The sequence below is a fragment of the Crinia signifera genome, chromosome 11, assembly GCF_055691185.1.
Source record: "Crinia signifera chromosome 11, ASM5569118v1, whole genome shotgun sequence".
In the NCBI taxonomy this organism is placed as follows: Eukaryota; Metazoa; Chordata; class Amphibia; order Anura; family Myobatrachidae; genus Crinia; species Crinia signifera.
This window is the reverse complement of record NC_139227.1, coordinates 29,597,393-29,619,485: the sequence shown is the minus strand read 5'-3', so window position 1 is coordinate 29,619,485 and position 22,093 is coordinate 29,597,393. Positions and strand designations below refer to the sequence as shown.

At 44.1% G+C, this 22,093-nt stretch overlaps 2 protein-coding genes across 12 annotated transcripts in view; one reads left to right on the top strand and one right to left on the bottom strand.

The window, feature by feature from the left end:
• Nucleotides 1-815: 815 nt before the first annotated feature.
• LOC146045005 (uncharacterized) lies at nucleotides 816-7,009 on the top strand. 2 transcript variants are annotated; one of them, XM_083163700.1, is made up of 2 exons: nucleotides 816-973; nucleotides 4,718-7,009. In XM_083163700.1, the coding sequence occupies exon 2, from the start codon at nucleotides 4,726-4,728 to the stop codon at nucleotides 6,553-6,555; it is 1,830 nt and encodes a 609-aa protein (XP_083019826.1). In that variant the 5' UTR covers nucleotides 816-973; nucleotides 4,718-4,725; the 3' UTR covers nucleotides 6,556-7,009. The 2 variants fall into 2 exon arrangements, with proteins under 2 accessions (XP_083019826.1, XP_083019827.1); XM_083163701.1 differs by lacking the exon at nucleotides 816-973 and adding an exon at nucleotides 1,110-1,267.
• Nucleotides 7,010-14,595: 7,586 nt separating this feature from the next.
• TERB1 (telomere repeat binding bouquet formation protein 1) overlaps nucleotides 14,596-22,093 on the bottom strand; it is a 72,525-nt gene continuing 65,027 nt past the window's right edge. For 6 of the 10 annotated variants that reach the window (XM_083164950.1, XM_083164957.1, XM_083164959.1 and 3 more), the window contains 3 exons: nucleotides 20,270-20,344; nucleotides 18,247-18,310; nucleotides 14,596-14,933 (listed from right to left, as the gene is read on the bottom strand). In XM_083164950.1, the coding sequence (XP_083021076.1) occupies nucleotides 18,255-18,310; nucleotides 20,270-20,344 (131 nt within the window). In that variant the 3' untranslated portion in view covers nucleotides 14,596-14,933; nucleotides 18,247-18,254. The other 4 variants (XM_083164952.1, XM_083164953.1, XM_083164955.1 and 1 more) reach the window with 4 other exon arrangements.

Sequence of the window (22,093 nt, the reverse complement as noted above, 5' to 3'; positions counted from 1 at the left end):
CCAAGGTTGGACATGCCTGGTCTACAGCCAGTGGTGTCAAACTCATGGCCCTCCAGCTGTTGTGGAACTATATGTCCTAGCATGCCCTGCCACAAATTTACCAATCCATTCTATTAAATCTGTGGCAGGGCATGCTGGGATGTGTAGTTCCACAACAGTTGGAGGGCCATGAGTTTGACGCCACTGGTCTACATAGCCAAATTTCCCCAGGTATTGGTATACTGAGCGCTGGCCTACTCACCACATAAAGACGCTTACAAAATACACCTGATATTTAATTCCGCAGATGTATTTGATAAGTAAGAGGAACAATCAGTGGGAGAGTTTTATTATAACCAAATGGCTCAACATGAGCTCCTTTCACTGACCTGCCTTCCTGAAACACCATGATGCATGCATCAACCAATTACATCAATTAATTTAGTAATGCCAATTAAAACAAAATAGCTGCTTGAACTGGTGCGCTGCCTTAGACTGAAATGAGGCATTAACCCTGTGAATGCTAACTGGATCTCTATGGTAATGATACTCTGACATGTCCTATAACTTAATATAAAACTGACACCCACCTAAACGGAAACCTAAAGATCACATGATGGAAAGGAAGCAGGTAGATGTTTAATAGCAGGAAATTACATATTACAGCAGAACACAACACAAGCAAGAACCAGTGCAGAGAAAACCATTGATTTTATTCCCTGGGGCTATGACACATACAAGCTAGAGCAGTTGGCTCTTTAAATGGACTAGCCACAGACAAGGGGTAGACTATGCATTTGAGGTCTTCCATACAGCAGATGCAGGGAGGGGGGAGTGAATGTAAAAGCAGAAGAGGAGGAGGGGGGATGGTGAGCACCAGATTGTACCGCTGAGAGGGGAGCATCTGTCACTCTCCATCTTGCGCTCAGTACTAGCCCACAACCACTCCTGGTTCTGCAGCATCTCTGACTCCCAGCTTGGCTACAGCTTTGAGGTATGTCCTGCCACTTTTGGCTACACGTTTGGTTGCAGCTAAGAAGGTGGCTGCTGGTAGCTGGGTGTGGGTGTAGCTGGTTTGCAGCATGTGTAGTGGGGCTAGGAGGAGATGCTGCTGACTTTGCGCAGAGGCTCGCTTCTTTGTTCTGTGCTAACCTCACTGCAGCAAAACCACAGGCTATAGTGCAATAGTCCACTTCTCCCAGGCTGGTGCTGCTGGGAAGCCTGCCTAGGTACACTTGTACCTTGCAGCCTCAATTACCATCAGCATATCCACAAACGCTGTAATAAGGTAGGAGAGGGGATTTTCTAGTTCTTTTATGTGTGACATGTCTGAAATGTGTATATAATATAATTTATAAATACTAGGTTGGATTGTTGTGTGAGTGTGTGCTGTTTCTAGTAATTGTTTTATTTACTTTTAAATGATTAAAAGCCAATTAAGCTTACACGCCCTGGCTTCCCCACTACACATAGCCAGCAGCACCCCCCTCCCCCTCTCTAGAGTGTCAGCTGAGCTCAGTGTCTCGGCACCAGTAATAATTTAGTACTTGCCACACTGTGGTGTTCTGTGAAATGAAGCCATAATGCAGAGGGGACTGAGTGCCAGGGCACTGTAGCAATGGCAGTCATTTACTGCTGGTTTAAAGCGAGGCATTTATATGTATGCAGCATATAGAGGGTTAATGTGCTGCAGCTGTGGATTAAATATCCTCTTTTTGCTGTCTAAAGTTTTTCGGGAATTCTTTTATTTTCCTATTGTTGTAGAACAGATGTGTTGCGTGATAAGTACCAGTCCTACAATTTAAACCCCCCCCCATGAAATAATTGTAATTAAATTAATTTGCATCTGGTAGATCCTTTTCTTTCCATCTGCTTGTTACAATGGAGCTTAACCCCTTAGCTGCCCTTGGTCCACACCCTTATCTGAACAATGAGAGGGTTAAACACTCCTATCTAGTGCATATGTACCATGGGACAGATCAATGTCTATTGTTCAGGGATTAACTAATGCTATGCTGAAAAGTATGGGCCTAAAATAGCATCTAGAACACACTGTTGGTGCTTTTTTTTTTGTGGCAGCCATTGGGTTAAAAGTCTAAATGCAAGACCTTTTATCAGCTGAGAAATTTCAGATGAACCAGCGCCAAGAACAGCATTACTTGGGCTTACCTGAAAGGTTATTGAGCTCTCCTTTTTTATTTTATTTATTTCCTCCAAACCTTTTAAACACTGCAGCTACACTCCTATTAAAGCATCTGTGGGAGATGATAATTGCAGGCCTGACAGATTGTTTTGCATAACAAAAGAACCTTCATCAAACAATGGGCATGTGATGTATCCACTCTTGGTATTGTAAATCAGACTTCTGCTAGAGGATTTAGGGGTATATTTACTAAGTGGTGGGTTTTCAGAACTCTTGATATTTCAGTTGTGGCTGCCATATTAAAACGGGCAATAGGAAATGCTAAACTATGTGGTGCCCTTTTAAATTTGATGCATTTTTTTTGTGGGGTGGGGGGGGGGGTCGACTGCTTAAAAAAAGAAAAATCCACCTTTATACTTTTTAAAGGTTTGTTTTTCCTATAAGGCATAAACTCGCCACGCTGGTTCCTCAAGTCGTTTGCCACAGGTTCTATTTTCCTTCTATAGGGGTCATGGACCCCATGAGCTAGAATAACCCCTGTTGGTTGGGCAGTTGAACGGTCACAATTGGCGTTGGCATTGTGACCGCCGGCACCCAAAAAGTAATGTGAAATGTATAATGTCTTGATGTTACGGGAGTTGAAAGTATCTATGAGCACAAGTCTTTGGAATGTGGCTATGTATGGATAGGGGCAGGTGTAAGATTTGTGCAGCAGACTCTACCTAGGCTGGGCCACCCTGGTCACTGCACTATACAGGCCGCCTACTGGTGTTCAGTCTGTGTTGTCCCTTCAGATGCATTTTTGTTCAACTTGCATTTGACAAAATGCATCCGGAACAGCACCTATTGTGATTTGTTAGGATTGTTTACACCAGGGCTGGGCAATTGCGGCCCTCCAGATATTGATGAACTACACATCCCAGCATGCCTTGCATCAGTTTCAGCATGGCCACATAGCAAACTAATGCAAAGCATTCTGGGATGTGTAGTTCATCAACATCTGAGAGCCGCAATTGCCCAGCCCTGGTTTACACAGTGACTTTAGGGCGGTGAAGGGCCAGCGCTTGACTGAGAATAGACACAGAATACCGCAAGCTGTGGCTATTCCGCATCCAGAGGGACAGATTGTAGTATGAACGTTGTGAGACTGACCCTTGCGATCAGCATTGGAGCCTATGATCACCGTTTAAAAGTTCTGTTGAATGGAATACTCCAGCAGGGCCATGATGTACTGAGGAATCGTAAGCATCCACCCTAGAGCACATGTAATCATGATGTAATGTTAGCTAACATGCCACCTAGTATTAGATCAGCTCTCCCCTTTTTCTGACATAGCCCCTCCTGCCTGGAAGCATTCAATGATGTCACTGATTTACCTCAGCAACCATGGCAAATTTGCTCCTGGGGTGAGATTTTTATGATTTGAAAACGTATCAGTGGCCATGGGCTCAAAGCCCAGTACAAATGAGCCAGTGTTGATGTACTGATGCTTCCTAGTTGAGACCAATATTTTACTTATAGTTAGGCCTACTATACTTTCCCTTTAACTCAGGACACTCCTTAATTACACAGGTTCTGCGGCTGATAGAAACCAGGTGAAATGTAGACTTGAAGCCAGCCAGCCACAGAACCTGTGTAATTCAGGAGGAGTGTCCCAGTTTAAAGGGATAGTATAGTAAGCCTAGGTATCAGGTGCTTTTGGAAAGGAGGGGGGCCCATGAAAAAGCTCTGATAGGGCCCCCTTCTCTTTGGCTGCGCAGCAGATCAGTGTGCCAGAGTCTACGGTGCATGCGTAGTTCTTCGAGAACATATCGCCCATACCGCATTCCCGGGGAACCTCTAATCACCTGAAAATGGGCATTGCACACCTCTTTACCAGTGATTAATTTTGCCAGTGCTAGGCAGATGGAGAGCTGAGTAATTACATGGATGCTGGTGTGCGTGCCACCCCAGGACCATCTGCACCACACACCTTGTACCCATTATAGATATGCCAGTGCTAGGCATATAGAACCTCCATGTTAGTCAATGCTTTAAGATCCTAAGGCAGGCATGCCCAAACTATGACCCTCCAGCTGTTGTAAAAATACACGTCCTAGCATGCCTGGCAATAGTTTAACATTCCCTAATGGCAAAACTGTGGCAAGGCGTGATGGGACTTGTAGTTTCACAACAGCTGGAGGGCCATAGTTTGGACATGCCTGTCCTAAGGACTTGTGCAGTTACAAAAGCATGTCTTTTTTGAGGTTGTCCAACATGATCGCAGGCATGGCAAATATCAGAATACTTGATTGCCGATCTGCCAAGGGCTGCTCAGGCAAGAATGTCCCAGCTCAGTGTTTTTTTTGTCGAAGAGAGGAAGGCCGGCCATCTGTGAGTTTATTGCTCATTAAGGAGAGGAACATCTGATCAGGGGGTGTGTGGGTTACAATAATGATTTTTTCCAGTTATAGGACCTGTACCTTCTGTGGCACTTGAAGATAGTGAACATAAGGCAGGACTACTTTGATGTGCTGTGTTTTTAATGTTACACTGAAAGAAAAGGTTAATGTATATTTATTTAAGCTAAAACTCTTACTTTCTCTTTCTGAACAGTAATCATAATGGGAGCAAAGCTTAGTAAGAAGAAGAAGGGATATTGTCTTGGTGCTGGTAAAGATGGAGAGTCTACAGAAACAACAGAAGTTGAACAGAAAGAAACGGAGACTCTGGAGGAGCAAAAAGATGCAGCAGAACCACTTGGTGAAAAAACTCCCATTGACCAAATTAAGAACAATGGTGCAATTGAGGAACCAAAAGTCCAAGCGGAGAAGAGGTCCAGCACTGAGGTTATATCTGGTGAAACTACCAAAGAGCATTCCAACAAAGACCAAAAGCCAGAGAACAACCCTAGTACAGAACAAATGCAAGTAGAAGAAACCAACCAATTGCAAAACAAATCGGAAGCCACTGAGTGTTCCAGTACCACTCAGGAGCAGGCTTGTGAAGGAACAAAGGATGTTAAAAGTCCATCTGGGGACAAACCTCAAACTGATTGTGTTTTGGAGGAGTCGGTAGCTAAAGAATCTCAGGAATCCTTGCCGGTTGTGGAGCAGGAAGTTCCAGACATTATGCAGTCAAACCAGACTGTGACCGAACAAGCATATTCTGCAGTGGATGAGAAAGACGTTGTGGCCAAGCATGTAACTGAGCCAGCAACAAAGGTGGAAGTCGAAAAGGAGAAATCTCCAATTGAAGTGTTGACATCAGAACAAGTCTCTGAGCAAGCAACTAAAGAGGCTACACAGCTAGTAAATTCTGCAATCAAATCGGAACAATCCGAAAAAGTGCCTGAGGTTGTTGAGCTATTAGGCCATGAAAACGTTAAGGTAGAGCCTGTGTCGGTGGCAGATGAGAAGCTGGTAGAGCCACAATTGCAAAAACCTGTGTCTGTCTCTGATGTAGAGCCTAAACTGCAAGAGTCTGTATCCAAGACTAAATTGCAGGAGGAGCCTGTGTCTGTGCCAGATGTAGAGCCTAAATTGCAGAAAGAGCCTGTGTCTGTACCAGATGTAGAGCCTGCCGTGCCTGAACCTTTGAGAAAGTCCGTGGTAGTAGATCCTGAACCAGTAGAAACCCCATCGCCAGTTACAGAGCTGGTAAAATCTGAGTCTGACCTGGTGCCAGAACCAATAGAACCTGCATTATCAGAGTCTGTGCTGGTGGCTGATGTAGATCCTATTCCAGTGGCCGAGGATGTAAAACCAGTGACAACCCCAGAAAAATGTCCTGAGTCTGAGAAAGTATGTGAAATGAAGGAAGTGAAAGTATGCTCATCTGAACAATTGCCATCAATTGAAGTGCCTGATGAAGTTGAAGACCATGAGAATAAGGAAACTTTAGGTTTTGACAATCCGGAGATAAATGCTGTTGAAATCCAATCTATTTCGGAATCTGTACCTGCAGAACAGACATCCGATGTAATTTTAACTGAGCAAAATACTGCTCAAGAGGATTTTGGAATGCAAAATGGAACTTCTGAGAGCTCTGTACAAGATGTGCAGGAGGTAGAAGATAAGCAAGTAGAAGCAAAAGAAGAGGGCCAGGTTTTAGATAAGCAATCAACAGAACAAGCGGGTCAGGTGGGGGAAGAAGATCATAAGGACTCAGCAGTAGTGTCCTCAAAGAATGAAACTGATCAAACAAGCTTTACGGCTACTACAGGAAACAATGATTCAGCTGAAGATAAAATAAAGAATGATGAAACTCTTGGCGAAGAACGGAAAGATGAAAAGGAGTCCTCTGCTCCACAGATCATTAATAAACATGGTGTGGGCAATGGCTTGCCACTCAAAGAAGAAATTAAAGTGCATCTAGAGAATGGATCTGACAAAGACCTTCATGAGCTTAACGGGCAGGGTGAAGGCCACGAAATTCAAGTATGCAATGAATAAAAGCATGAGGTGCCCCCTCCCCCTCCTTTCCCTTTATTCAAAGGTTAAGTAATGCAAAACATCCACAATATGAACTGTATACATTTGTCTGTGACCAAATCCTTCATTAAAAAAGAAAAAAAAAAAAATTACTAATTTACAGTTGTGAAGTGAAATTCAAAAACACTGGCCAAATTTTTTACTGTTGACTTGAACCATTCAATTCTACCAAATTAATATAGATTAATTTATTAATGTTAAGCTCCTAAGTATTTAGGAGTCTTATTTATATTAATGTTTTCTATCTTCTCATTGGACAAAAGTATTTACTATGATTGAAAATGCCAACTACTGTATAAGACAAGTGACTTGAGGCCCATGATAAATTGTGAGTTTAACCCGATGTTAAAAATGTCTTAACGCATGAACTTCACAATGTTTTTTTTCCACAAATAAAATGTCATATTTAAGTTTATGTTGTGGATTCATGTTTCCTATTTGTAGAGCGCAGTGGAAATATAGGGAGTTTCTAAGTTCCTGTGCTTTGCATTGCAGGCACTATGTAGATGACTGGGATATTTAAGTTCCTCGTCAAAAAGGGCTGTGGGGGTTGGTTGGTGCTTTTACTCCAGAGATGCCTTTTGCGTAATATGAAAGCAGCAATACATGGCAAAAATCAGCCTGATTTTTTTTTTTTCAGTGTAAAGGATTGCTGTTATTTGGAAATAAAAAATCCCTTTCTAATTCTCGCACCATATTATATATTTGGCAACCTATCCTCTTTTTTTTTTTTTGCTCCATGTGTCAAAGGTTGGTTTATCTTCAGAATTCCTTCTATCAAAGGGCTTTCTGCTGCACTGAACAGACCTTTTTCACATCTTCAGATTCCTTATCTGGAAACTGTGTGGGATTTTTTTTTTTTTATCATTTATATAACAAATGTGAGCGAAGATGGAATTTGTTTAGTGGATATTTTACACATCTCACAAATGTTGGCACTAGTGTGGCCAATCACGGGATCCCGGTATTTGGCCTAAAAAAAAATCAGGGATTTCAATCCCGGGATTGGAGTATCCAATCCCGAGATTAGACTGCGCATGCGCAGTCTAATGCCGGACAGCGTCTGAGCACTCGCTCAGACGCTGCCCGGCTGTTCCCGTAGCCTGACCCCGGCGTGCGGCCTGCGTAGCATGACAGTAGAGGTTACGCTGCGCAGGCCACACATCACCGCCTGCCTCTTCTCCGCCTGCTGACTTCTAAGGAGGTGCACTTGCCGGGAGGCACCGTGCACCTCCAAACCCACTCCCGGCCGCCCGCTCCCTAATGTAAGTAAATGTGCGGGTCAGCCCGGAATTGAGCATTTTTCAATCCCGGATCCCGGGATTGGAAAAATTCCCAGAGATTGGCATCCCTAGTTGTCGCGCAAAGGGTTAACATGCATGGTGTTGCTGGGTTTGATATGCAGCACATCAGACCTAACTGTCGCACGCGACCACGAGAGTGCGCATACACACTGAGCATATTGCTCAGACAATGACAAATCACCTGGTGTGTGAAGAGAGGGAGCACAAACACTAATTAAAAAAAAAAAAAAAAAGCTACTCCTGTATGAACTCAAGTTTTTAGGTTGCAATAGCGTTTTGAGATATCTACTTCTATTGTGCATACACTAGTTACCAGCCCGTCAAAACAATGGACTCGTATAACCGTAATGTCACCGTTGGCTGTACACACCCAAACAACTGCTTTGCTCAGTTAGGTGCCATCTAGAGCAGTGGTTCCCAACCCTGGTCCTCAAGTACCCCCAACAGAGCACGTTTTCCAGGTCTCCACACAGAATCACAAGTGATATAATTAGCTCAACCTGTGATCTTTTAAAATGTGCCTGAATAATGAGTGCAATGATCTAGAGCAGTGGTGTCAAACTCATGGCACCCCAGCTGTTGTGGAACTCCACATCCCAGCATGCCCTTCCACAGTTTTAGCAATCCATTACATAAAATCTGTGGCAGGGCATGCTGGGATGTGTAGTTCCACAACATCTGGAGGGCCATGAGTTTGACACTACTGATCTTCTAGAGCAGGGCTGGGCAACACCGGCCCTCCAGATGTTAATGAACTACACATCCCAGGATGCTTTGCATTTTTGCTATGTGGCCAATCAGCTGGTGCACATCACATTCCCCTTTATCACTGGTTTATTACATTACCAGGCTAATACATCTCCCCCCTTGTTTGTTGTCGTACATTTTTATTTTAGATGTACTGTATTTGGGTTCTTTTGAAGGAGAGTAATTAAATGTACCCAATGCAATACACGTTTCTCAATAATCTATACATATTCCATCTGTGTAAGCCAATAACGTATAATTGGTAATATAATAGAAATCCCCTTGGAATAACTTGCACAGCTGCATTTATATAATATGGTTTAGCCAGAAGAAATTAATCATGCAGTGCTAATAGATTTTCATCATGGCCCAGCCCTGGCACACCTCATTAAATAACTTTTAGTTGGATAAGAGTCGCAAATAGTTTTAACGCCTTAAGGATCAAGAGATGACAACAGTATTTTTATTACTAATGATGAGGACATTAAGAGCAGTTCAATCAAAACAAACTTTCCTACCCTCCCGGGATGACCGGGAGGCTTCTGAAAAGTGGGTTCCCCTTCCGGTCCCCTGAGCAGGTGAAAAAGACTCCAGCAGCCCCCTTATTTGCTGAAACAAATAGCGGATTTTGCAGGTTCGTGATGAGGGAGTGGGTCTAAAATGAGGACTAGATTAATTTTAGCCCCGCCCAAGATCATTTGTCAGCATCCAGAAAATGTTTGTTAATGATCATTAGATAGCTAGAATTGAGGCTAGCATCCGCTTTTGAATTATAGTTGCCTACTCTCCTGTATCTTGCAGGAGGCTTTTGTTTGGGTCCTAAATCTCCTGCTGTCCAGAATTGTACACTTATACCCCTTTTCCACTAGCCTAAATATCCTGGGTTTTTGCATGGGAGCGCGCAAAACCCAGGATTTTAGGCAGGTGGAACCGCTCCCTGTAGAAATAACCCAGGTCGTGAGACCCGGCATGTCTACCCAGGTAGCGACCAGGGTTGAACACGTGTTCAACCTGGGTCACTGTGTAGTGTAACCGGGGTCAATGTACAGATGGAGCCGGGCTCCCTCTTGCTGGCGAATCATCTGACAGACGCGCGAGCCGGCGGGGACCTGGGGGAAGCGCCGTCGCATATCAGATGGTGGCTGGTGATTCTGCCGCCATCCCCTGCAAAGACCTGCCCGGCTCCATCCGTAGTGGAACAATGTACCGATAAATACACACCACCAATAATGATACAAATAATACTGAATAAAGTTTTTCGACTCCCAGTGGGCATAGAGGGAAGCGCATCGGTACATTAATACGGTGTCCAGGTTGACATAACTGTGTCGGTATTTTAGGATGTTCGGCATTATGATTACGTCAATATATTGATTGTAGGCATTTCACCAGTCAGTATTATGCATGTGTCGGGATATTGACCATAGGTATTTACACCCTGCCGGTATAACCGTGTCGATTAAGTAATTGTTGGTAATTCAGGTGTAGGTAAACAATACTGATCCCTTACAAAGTAGAATAGTACCTAATACTGGGGCATATTTATCAATGAGTCATACAACTTTTGAATAAATAATAATAATAAAAAAAAAAAATCCTTGCATATAATAAAATGGTGTTCCAGCCAATCAGCTCCCCACTGTTGTGTTCAGCTCCTGCCATGGGTTTGAAAAATGAGAGCCTGGGAGCTAACTGGCTCAGCACCGTTTGACATGCAACAAGCTTTATCCGTCACAGCTAGAGTTGCCACCTCAGGCATCTTCGATTCCTGGAGATTCCCCCCCCCTCCCCTCGCAAGTGCTGGAGACACACTGTGCATGCCCTGTGGTCTTTCTGGCATCTGGAGCTCGCGCTCTGCCAGAACCACCCTCCCTACACCCCTGACAGTGTGCACACTCAGTTGGGAGGTTCTAGAGGCTTTTAAAGTCACCCGGATTCCGGGAGAATCCCTGAATATGGGAGACTGCAAAAACGTCCTGGAGGGTTACCACCAATTCAGGGAGAATCCAGGAAATCCTGGAGAGGTGGCAACCCTAGTCACAGACAGTTTTATCACTAGTTCATAAATGGGCCCCACTGTTTCCAAGATGTCCGATTTACCTGATGATAACATTTGGAGAGGTTTATATACATACATGTAAATAATAGCTGGAGACTTATAGCTGGTGTCTGTGATGCACATAGCAACCAAACCAATTATAGCTATAAATTGCTATGGGCAACACCTACATGGCCCCTTGGGCCAGCAGCTATAATTATTTGTGTTTAGCTGTCACTTACAGTAGGCTGATTCTGCTCACACTGCTATAGGCGGCAAACCGACTTAGCCATCTATGAGTTAATGTGCGTAGCTTCTGAACCACTTTTGTTGGCTTCTGCTCTTATTTGAATCTGCCCCTTATTAGTGTTAAGTGTAACGCGAGAGCTCACACTGTGACGTAGCACTTCATGTGTGGTTCCATTCCTTTCCTTTAGTTGTGTTATTGTTGGGGGTTTTGCACTCCAGCAGCTGCTAGAAATGTGTTTACATTACTCCGTAATCCAGGCTGGCTGGCAGTTGTTGGACACCCGCGGAAAGACAGAGGTCGCCAACCTTCGTAGACTCCATGAATTTACAGATCAGCTTAGCACATTTGTCAAGTGAAGACTTTAGCTGACAGAGCTTGCTGTTGATAGTGTGCAGTCTATAGCAATTTTCTCTATATTTGCCCAATGTTCCCAAATTGATCAATGTTCCCAAATCCCTGCCCCCCCCCCAAAAAAAATAAATAAATAATGTAATTATGAGGAGTGGGGTACCAGGGTGGTGTATGATGGCTCTTACACTGGGTGATGTCAAGTAACACCACAATACCACTAATGCTGGGTACACACCAAACTGATTTTGGGACAATCCCATCAATCTGGATCCAATTCAGACTGATTGGATGCAGATTGGTTTAAATTTGTTGGGTTGGATCTGAATTGGAGCCGATCCTACCTGCTGCTGATCTGTAAAAGATCCATTCATCTGAATACAGAGGGGATCAGATTGTATGCAAATCGGCTCGTACGATTTGCATACGACTTGCATCCAATCCAAATCGTTTTGGTGTGTACCCAGCATTAGTAAGAGACAAGTCCGTAGAACCATCCTCTAATAGAGGTTGGCACATGTTCTCACACCCATTATTAGTAAACAGGGTACAGAGGTCTGTAACTAATGGTTTCTAATATAAATTCATATCCCTATATCTTTGTAGCCTTTGCTATTCAATATACAATCTATTTTCTAGGTTAAAGTAATGAATTTATACGTAATACAACAGATCATATTTTGATGGTTGGGAATGGGAGGCGGACACTCGCCATGTGTACAGTGAGTATGCTGCCCTCACATTACTGCCACCGGTATGTGGTCCTGGGTCGACAATGCCTATGTCGACAGTCACTAGTTCAACCACTAATGGTCGACAGTGATTAGGTAGATACCTGGAAATGGTTGACATACCATAGGTTGGTACTGACATAAGGTCGACACGAGTTTTTCACGTTTTTTTTGGTGTAGACCAACTTAGTTCACACTTTACTACCCAAGTGGGCATAGAGTGAAAATATAATAGTGTGTCGAGCTGAGCATACTGAGAGGGGACGTGGCACAGTTATACGGGGACAGTGTCAACATAGACGCCCAAAACACGTGAAAAACGTACGTCAACCTTTTGTCTACCATGTCCATGTTGACCTTAAGCTTGTGTCAACCTTCTGGTTATGCCGACCATTAGTGGTTGACCTAGACATTGTCGACCCACTATACCATAACCACTGGCACCAGGATGCCGAGAGCATTTTACCAGCACGGATGTTAGAATTACAACACCTGCTTAGGTGATACTGTACGGAGCATTAGACCCGTGTCGGGATCCCAGTGCCAGCATTGTGCGATCCAAATCAACAAATTCATCATACGTATCGAGGTTTAAGTCTTGTTATGTACGATAAGTGGTTCTCCAGCCAATCCGATGCTGTCATGTGTTTGAAAAATGCGTAAAGAATTGATAAAAGGTAGCGCTCACTTTTATCCATTTTTCTGCCTTATTTTAGTCAATCAGATTAATATATGGGCGCTGCTAGTAATTGATATATTATCTACACTGATTGCACCCGACATTCTACCTGTATTGTTTGAAAAATGACAGTTGGGAGCTGGTTGGATCATTTATTATAAACTCGTTGCGTATAATAACATTTGTTAATAAATCTGCCCCTCAATGTACACAGGGCCGTCTTTCCCATTGGGCACGATGGGCAGTTGCCCGGGGGCCCTAGGGGCCCCCGGCCCAGCCCAATGGGAAAGATGGTGGCCGGGGTCCGGGAATCCGCTCACCCTCGCTTGGGGATCTGGGCAGGGGGATCAGGGCGGTGGCGGTAGCTAGAAGCCTGATTCGGCGAAGCTCTATTTGCCGGCGGGGCGGGAAGCGCTGTTGCATTTGAATAGACTGGCCGGACGCTGATTGGCTGAATTCAGCCAATCAGCGTCTGGCCAGTCTTTTCAAATGCAACAGCGCTTCCCGCCCCGCCAGTTAATAGCGCTTTGCCACTTCAGGGCAGGCTCCTAGCTACCGCCGCTGCCCTGATCCCGCTGCCCGGATCCCCCAGCGACGATGATCGGATCCCCGGCCGCCGGAAGCTGACTGGCTGCCGCACGGAGCCAGAGAGGTGAGGGTTGGGGAGGTGACTGTGGGCTCCTGGGCAAACTAATTTGGGGGGGGGGGGTGAACTAGGGAACTAGGTTGCCCAGGGGCCCTTCCTAATGTTAAGACGGCCCTGAATGTACACAAAGCGAGTGCTGACCGTATACTGATTTGGATGTTCTTTTTGTTTACTTCCTTAGAACATAAAGGGCAACATGGATGGTGTAATGGTTAGCATTAGCATGTGTTCGTTTCCCGCTATGGCCCTAACTGTGTGGAGTTTGTATATTCTCCCTGTTCTTGCATAGGTTTCCTCTGGGTACTCCGGTTTCCTCCCACAATCCAAAAATACACTGGTAGATTAATTGACTCCCAACAAAATCAACCCTAGAATGTGTGTGTGTGTGTGTGCGTGTGTGCCATAGCTGCCTACCCTCCTGCATTCTGCAGGAGACTCCCTGAAATAGCAGCAATCTCTGTCTCTCCCTCATTAGTCTAGAAATCTCCCTCATTTCTCCTAGCCCACATTACACTGTTACATTATTGGGGAAAAAAGGAATGAGAGATAGATACATTTACATTGAATCATCGGCACCATTCCCAGCTCCTTACAAAGTATGGTAGCTCGTACTAACTGCTCTGGGGCTCATCTACATTTGGATATGTCATTTTAAAAGATTCCTCTCAGATGTAGCACCCACGTTCTAGGTGCCACGGTCACAATCTCCTTTCACAATCTCTCCATATATGGAACTAGACACACCCTTTGGGTGGAGCATGACACGACCCCTCAATGGGACACTGTGCAAAATTCTACTACCAACTATAATCTCCCTGAAACTAGTTTTCAAAAGTAGGCAAGTATGGTGTGTGCGTGTACGTGTGGTAGGGAATATAGATTGTAAGCTCCACTGGGGCAGGGACTGATGTGAGTGTACTCATATATACTCTGTAAAGCGCTGCGGAATATGCGTGCGCTATATAAATAACTGGTAATAATAATAAAGGGATTGGCAATAAGCATTACTGCAGCTTATTCTGCAGTCATTGCTATTCACAGTAAGCGACATCAGATAAAATATAGTTTGTGTCTGGCCTTTAACTTGTAAGCAGTGATTTATATTTGAACAGTACATGGATTATTAGTCTTTTCTGCAACACATTGTCTAGACAAACCGACCTCTGCTATCCAATGCTGGTAATACCTGAAGAAAGAAACGCTCACATGCAGGATTGATATTGTCACTGGTCTTAACAGGACTAATAAAAGCAGTCACTTGGTTTTTATTGTGTGTACTTTATTCATGGCTGTCTACTACTACACCAGAAGCGCCATTCCATTTGATGTGGATTTTTTTTTACCACAAATAGAAATATGCATATTATTCCTGCAGCTCTAACAATTTGTACTTTTGAACTAAATCAACATTTCTCTTTCCTTTCTGAAATGGGTAAGACCACAGAACAGCATTCCAGCGTCAGCCAAACGATTTCACTCCGTCCAACAGATCAGTAATTTCTCTCTGTGTGAAATCTTTGCGAGTTCCCTTCTGTGGTATGCTCTGCTCGGGGCTTCTGGGATTCTGGTTGTACAACGCTCGCTGTCAGAGTTTTTCTTTTAACAAAAGTGATTGTCCGTTTAATATAAAACATATTGTGCATAATATATGACCAAAAACATAACCAAAATATGCAAACACCCCACACAGTTGGGGTCTGAAAGAACAGCAGGAGGGTGGAAGATGTGTGTGTTGGTGCTTAGCTTGTGACAAATGCAATGCTCTGTATATACAGCGGTCCGGGTCTGCAAATATTTAGGTTTCCTAAAATGTAAATAAAACCAAAAAGTCCAGAGAACTTTAAACATCTCCCCCCTCCCTCCTCTCCCCATACCCTTCAAAAGTCAATGATATGAGCTGATAAGTCCAGAAAAATAGTTTGTAAACACTGGTGATTATTTCCAGTTCGGGACAGAATACAGATAGGTATGTGTTAATGGATAGAATCTGTATAGGGCATAGTCCGAATTCAGGGTCAGACTGGTCCACAAGGGTACAGATGGCCCCATCTGCCCAGTGGCCTACCCCCTCCTCTTGAGATCACGCTCCAGTCTGTGCACTTGGGGGGTTATTCTGGTTTACACGCAAAGGCAAATTCACTCTCAGATGGACAAAATCATGCTGCATTGCAGGCGGGGCAGATTTAACATGTGCAAAGTTAGATTTGGGTGAGTTATTTTGTTTCTGTGCAGGGTAACTACTGGCTGCTTTATTTTTACACTGAAATATAGATATCAGTTTGAAGTACACACCCCACCCAAATATAACTCTTTCTGCACATGTTACATCTGCCCCACCTGCAGTGCACATGGGGGTTTATTCTAGTTCATTCTTTCTGACAAAATCCTTCTTAGATGGACAAAACCATGTGCACTGCAGGGGGGCAGATGTAACATGTGCAGATAGAGTTAGATTTGGGTGAGTTATTTTGTTTCTGTGCAGGGAAAATACTGGCTGCTTTATTTTACACTGCAATATAGATCTCACTTTAAAGAAAAACCCCACCCAAATCTAATTCTCTCTGCACAAGTTACATCTGCCCCACCTGCAGTGCACATGGTTTTGTCCATCTAAGAAGGATTTTGTCAGAAAGAATGAACTAGAATAACCCCCATGGTTTTGTCCATCTGAGAGTGAATTTGCCTTTGCAAGTGAACCAGAATAGAATAACCCCCTTGAAATATTCATTCTACAAATGTTACACTATACCGCACAGGACTAGGGTGTATTTTCTACAGTGCATTGCCTTTCTTAATCTAGTATTATAACCATGCATGTACTAGCAGTATTATTTTTTGGGGGGTGCTTCTAGCACAGTGTGGTCTGTATTTAAGCACTGATATGCAGACCAGACTTGTACTAAAAGTAACACAGCAGAGAGTGACACCCCAGGCAGGGAATAGGAACTGCACGAGTTTGAGAGATGCAGGGTGCTAGATGAATACACACATTAACTTCCAATTGTAAAGCACTATATACAAACCTGTAAATAAATAAATAATGAACACTCCTTGGCAGAGCCATGATAAACATTAAAACATTAAAAACCTGACTCAGCAGAAGTGTGGGCAGCATCAACATGTCACATTAATACACTGGAAACATTTAGCTTGACAAATATCACCTAATATACAGGGCCAGCTCTACCATTAGGCAGCTTTAGGCAAGCACGTCACCAAGTCTGGCTGTCAAAAAATCAAGGATGTCTATGAGGATCCTTGTTGTACTTGATGCAGGTGGCTGCTGTGGATCTTCTCACCTCCATACTTTCCTCTGAGGCACACTTCACTACTTTGCTGCCCCCTCCTCCTTGTACGCTGTTGTCGGTGGCAAAGGGAGGCCTCCAGGGAAAGCAGGGAACTTTCCCACCTTCCTTAATATGACATTTCCAATTGCCAGTTCGGGGAAGACCCGGCAATAACCAAGGCCAAGCCTGTGTTGTGAACAGGGTTCTAAGCTGCTGTGACATGGCTTGATAGGGGTTTAAGCTGCTGTGACATGGCTTGATAGGGTTTTAAGCTGCTGTGACATGGCTTGATAGGGGGTTATTCAGACCTGATCGCTGCCCTGTGAATTTTCAGCCATTCTGTGGAAGCCGGCGTTTGAGGAGTGTCAGAGGAGTGCCGAGGAGTTTTTAGGGAGGGAGTGTGACATCAGCTCTGGCCTCAATCAGCCTGTTTCTATCGCACAGGTAGAGTAGGATTTGGGCTACGCACAAACTGCATACACTGGAAAAATCATTAGATGACGAGTGAGTTGCGAATGGATTTGCAGCTTATCGGCATTCGGCGTGATTTCCGCAAGCCATTCACAGACTTGCACAGGGCGGGATTTCACTCTGGCAGGGTGGTGGCAATCTGATTGCAGGGCTTTGCAAGTTAGCATAAAAGCGATCATGACTGAATAACCCCCCTAGTTTGGACCCAGGTGTTTTGGTGTGAAAGAGCTGTTATTGGAGAACAGACAATCTCTGGCTCCCTTATTAGACCCTCATGGTCACTGACAGATAAGACCTGCCCTACATAGGCGAATTTAGAAATATGCTAATGAGTGGTCCCAGACTACACATAATGGATTTGCGCGGGGGTGTGGCCTCATTTGAGGGGCATGGCTTAACAGGGGCAAGTCACTCCCCTATATATATATATATATATATATATATATATATATTTTTTTTCCCAAGAATTTTCACTTTCACTTACTGTTTTCTGTGTCGTCCAGGACTGGCAATCCCTGCCGCCACCGCGTGAAACCCGGACCCTGTACACGCTAGCCTGCAGCAGCACGATGAGGACAGAGACTCATGCTCTGCAAAGGACCATGGGAGGAGCTGCGTGCAGTCGGGCATGCGCACAGCCCTCCCGTGGCCATGTTTCTGGTTTGATTCTATTTAAAAGTGCAGAACAGCCGGGCAGTCTAATGGGTGGTCCAGTGCACCCCCGGACCACCCCTTAGATTTGCCTATGCTGCCGTGTGCAGGTGCTCAGCGCCATACAATTGTCCAATAGGAGATGGGTTTCTGTTTCTGGATTAGTGTTTACAGGATTGTACTGAGAATTGTGAGCGTAGTAACATCAGCAGTCCTTTATGGCAATAAGAGAAAAAGCAGCAACATTACAGTAATGTGCGTTCTGCTGATCTCACAGTGCAGACGCATCTACACTAATTGTCTACATCCTAAACCAGGTTATATATATGTATATATATATAGAAATATATCTATACAAATTGTGGTATCTGAGATAGTTCAGGAAACGGCAAAATAACCAGCACTTCAGAAACCACCAGAGAGATCAGAAACCATCTGTGTAATCTACGGAACTATCTGATATTATCATTGTATGTACAAAGTAAAAAGCTTTTCTGTACCTGAACTTTCAAAGAATTTTGTGCCGTGTTCCATGTGATCCTTTGCTGTGCGGCAGCTCTGAACCTGATTTTATTTTCAAAATAAATTTCCATTAAAACCACTGGATAGCCATTTCCTTAGTATTAAGAGTATCCTTAGTATTAAGAGTATAATAGTCACTATTGATTTTGCCTATATAGTCAATATCGCATAGCACATAGGGCATGATTCTGGTTCACATGCAAAAGCAAATTCTCTCTCTAATGGACAAAACCATGTGCACTGCAGGTGGGGCAGATGTAACATGTGCAGAGAGAAATAGATGTGGGTGTTATTTTATTTCTGTGCAGGGTAAATACTTGCTGCTTTATTTTTACACTGCTATATAGATTTCAGTTTGATGTACAAACCCCACCCAAATCTAACTCTCTCTGCACATGATACATCTGCCCCCCTGCAGTGCACATGGGTTTGTCCATTAAAGAGAAAAAAAAATCAGACCCATAGTGCAAGACGCACTGTGCTCTGCAGCACCCGATCCTGATTCGATCCCGATGAGCGGTCCCACGGAATCGGAATTGAATGTAGAAATAGACTGTACAGTTATACTTACGTCTATAAAAAGCATTATGAGATCATGTTTAAATACTGGACAAGTAAATAAAATTCTTCCCATATATTCTCTTGCATCCCACATTTGGTATGAACAGATATTAAGGACAAAACCATGCTGCACTGCAGGTGGGGCCAGGGGCAAATGCAGGATTTTCAGAAGGGGGTTTCCAGAGGGGCGGAGCAAAGCACAGAGATGGACACTTAGGTGATTCAGTATATGCCGGGTCAGTTAAAGTATTATAGATAGACCAAATGTATATAAATAATAATAATACAAAATTGGGGCCCCTACCGATCCTCCAGTGGTAGGGGTGGGGGAAGCTTTGATGTCCCGTGGGTGGTAGGGGGTATTATATCAACTGCTCAGAATATAGGGCCTGGATCAGTAATTTCCACTAATTACCCCTTTACTGCACAGATGGTGGGAGATGGGGTGGGAGAGGGGGGCATTGGGCTGAATGAAGGGCCCCTGATACATAACTTCCAGGGTGGTAGAGGATGTTTAATATGCAGAGGAGGGGTGTATAGTGGAGTGGGCTTATTATTTATAATTTTCTGGTGGGAGGACAGCTTGCTTGACTGCAGATATCTCCAGTTCCTGGAAATAGATTTCTTAGATTTTACTGGAATTAAAAACTAGAGAATCCCACCTACCAAATGGTATTGGGGACTAGGGGATCAGAGTTCAGGAGGCAGAGCAATCTGCCAACGAGAATTTAAAACTACATACCAGGTGTGTGGAGCTGGAGCAGTAACCAGCTGCTGGAAGGCTGATATCTCTGGTTCTGGGAACAGTAGAGACAAGCTACTAGTGTCCATCAAAGGGGGAGAGTCCCAACTTTTGGAATAGAACAGACAGAACCTGAAATATCTGACTGGGAAGAGCAATTAATAGACTTGGATGGGGACCACTGATTTGAAGTCAGATATCTCCGGTTCCCAAGGGCCGATTTTTTAAATTCTTGTACCCATGTAAAGAGGGGACCATCAGCTCATAGACTCCGAGGGGGGGGGGGGGGGGGGGGTGGCTTGGGAGGAGGCAGCACTTGGAGCTGACAGAGCTGCCTACTCCATACTGTGAACGGGACCCGGGTCGCTCAACCCAGGCACTCGTTCACACTGCACTTGACACGGATAAGAGCCGTGTTCAACCCTGGTCATTACCAGGGTTGAACTCCCGTGTTGCTCGACCCGTGGTAGCTCTTTCAGACCGCACCCAGACCCGTGTTGGGGCCGCTAGGACACTGCAATAACCCGGGTCTAGAGTGCGGTCTGAAAGCGGTATAAGTAGGCACAAAGTAGAGTTAAGCTCGTCATAAAATATGACCTAGAGAAGAAGCATAAAAAAAAACAAAGCTTTATTTAAGCTATTAATGGTATAATCTAAAACTAAATTGAATCGCTTTAGATGTCTATCAGCATACTCACTGGGCAAGAAACACACTGCTTTTTTGTGAGGTTTGTCCTCATTAACTACCTTCCTTATAGGAGTCAGCAGGATTCCTGTAATATACAGATAGAAGTTTTTATTTTGGCAAACTGGAAGAGTCTCATACAGGAGTGTTGTTTGCCCAAATAATTGTCCTAACAGCTAAAGGACTTATGACTCTGGGATAAATCCTTGGGTGGCAGAAGTTAATTTTAACAACCATCAGAAAGCATAACTTCTTTCCGCTACCTAACGCCATCTGGAGATGGCATTAGTTATACCCAGCATTTGGGGACTAGTAAGCCAAAGTGGCCTTTAGGTTCTCTGTTATGCTGCAGAAAGAAGGTGTTGGTAGGAGGACTCCTCAGAAGCCACTACTTCTGGTTGGTCTTCATGCTTGCTGAATAGCTAAAACAAAATATGGCTGTGAGCTACAGACTAGAGTTTTAAAAACGCAATATAATCAGTATAGTCTTTTATTCAAGCAGCAATCTGATGTCAATACTCGAACCACATAAATTAAAGCAGAAAAACAAAGAGTATGGAAACTCCGCTAGTCTATTGATTTTTCCGGCCGGCCGGTACAATAACATAAAAATTCTTAATACAATAAAAATGACTACACCTAAAAGCCGATACTCTTAGTTGAGAATAATCATTATAATACATAACAATATAATTTACGGTCTTTTTAATAGATCCTGATCTGTTGGAGGGGTTAGTGAAAGTTCCACAAAAGGAATACATTTATGAGGTTGTACGAATAGACAAATTTGAAATCCCAAATTAGTGCATATAACAATATGGCCTTGTTATCCTAATGTTAGTAGATACTAATATGGGATACAGTCATTGGGTCACCACCAAGTAGGTCGACAAGCAGATAGGTTGACATGCAGTAAGGTCGGCAAGACTTTAGGTCGACATGGGTTAGGTTGACAGTGTCATTAGTCACACCGGTATATTTAGCAGATCTGTGAGCCACACTGGGATATTTAGCAGAGCTGTGAGCCACACTGGGATATTTAGCAGAGCTGTGAGCCACACCGGTATATTTAGCAGAGCTGTGAGCCACACTGGTATATTTAGCAGAGCTGTGAGCCACACCGGTATATTTGTCAGAGCTGTGACCACACTGGTATATTTAGCAGAGCTGTGAGCCACACCGGTATATTTAGCAGAGCTGTGAGCCACACCGGTATATTTAGCAGAGCTGTGAGACACACCAGTATATTTAGCAGAGCTGTGAGCCACACTGGGATATTTAGCAGAGCTGTGAGCCACACTGGGATATTTAGCAGAGCTGTGAGCCACACTGGGATATTTAGCAGAGCTGTGAGCCACACTGGGATATTTAGCAGAGCTGTGAGCCACACTGGTATATTTAGCAGAGCTGTGAGCCACACTGGGATATTTAGCAGAGCTGTGAGCCACACTGGGATATTTAGCAGAGCTGTGAGCCACACTGGTATATTTAGCAGAGCTGTGAGCCACACCGGTATATTTAGCAGAGCTGTGAGCCACACTGGTATATTTAGCAGAGCTGTGAGCCACACTGGTATATTTAGCAGAGCTGTGAGCCACACTGGGATATTTAGCAGAGCTGTGAGCCACACTGGGATATTTAGCAGAGCTGTGAGCCACACTGGTATATTTAGCAGAGCTGTGAGCCACACCCGTATATTTATCAGAGCTGTGAGCAACACCGGTATATTTAGCAGAGCTGTGAGCCACACCGGTATATTTAGCAGAGCTGTGAGCCACACTGGTATATTTAGAAGAGCTGTGAGCCACACCGGTATATTTATCAGAGCTGTGAGCAG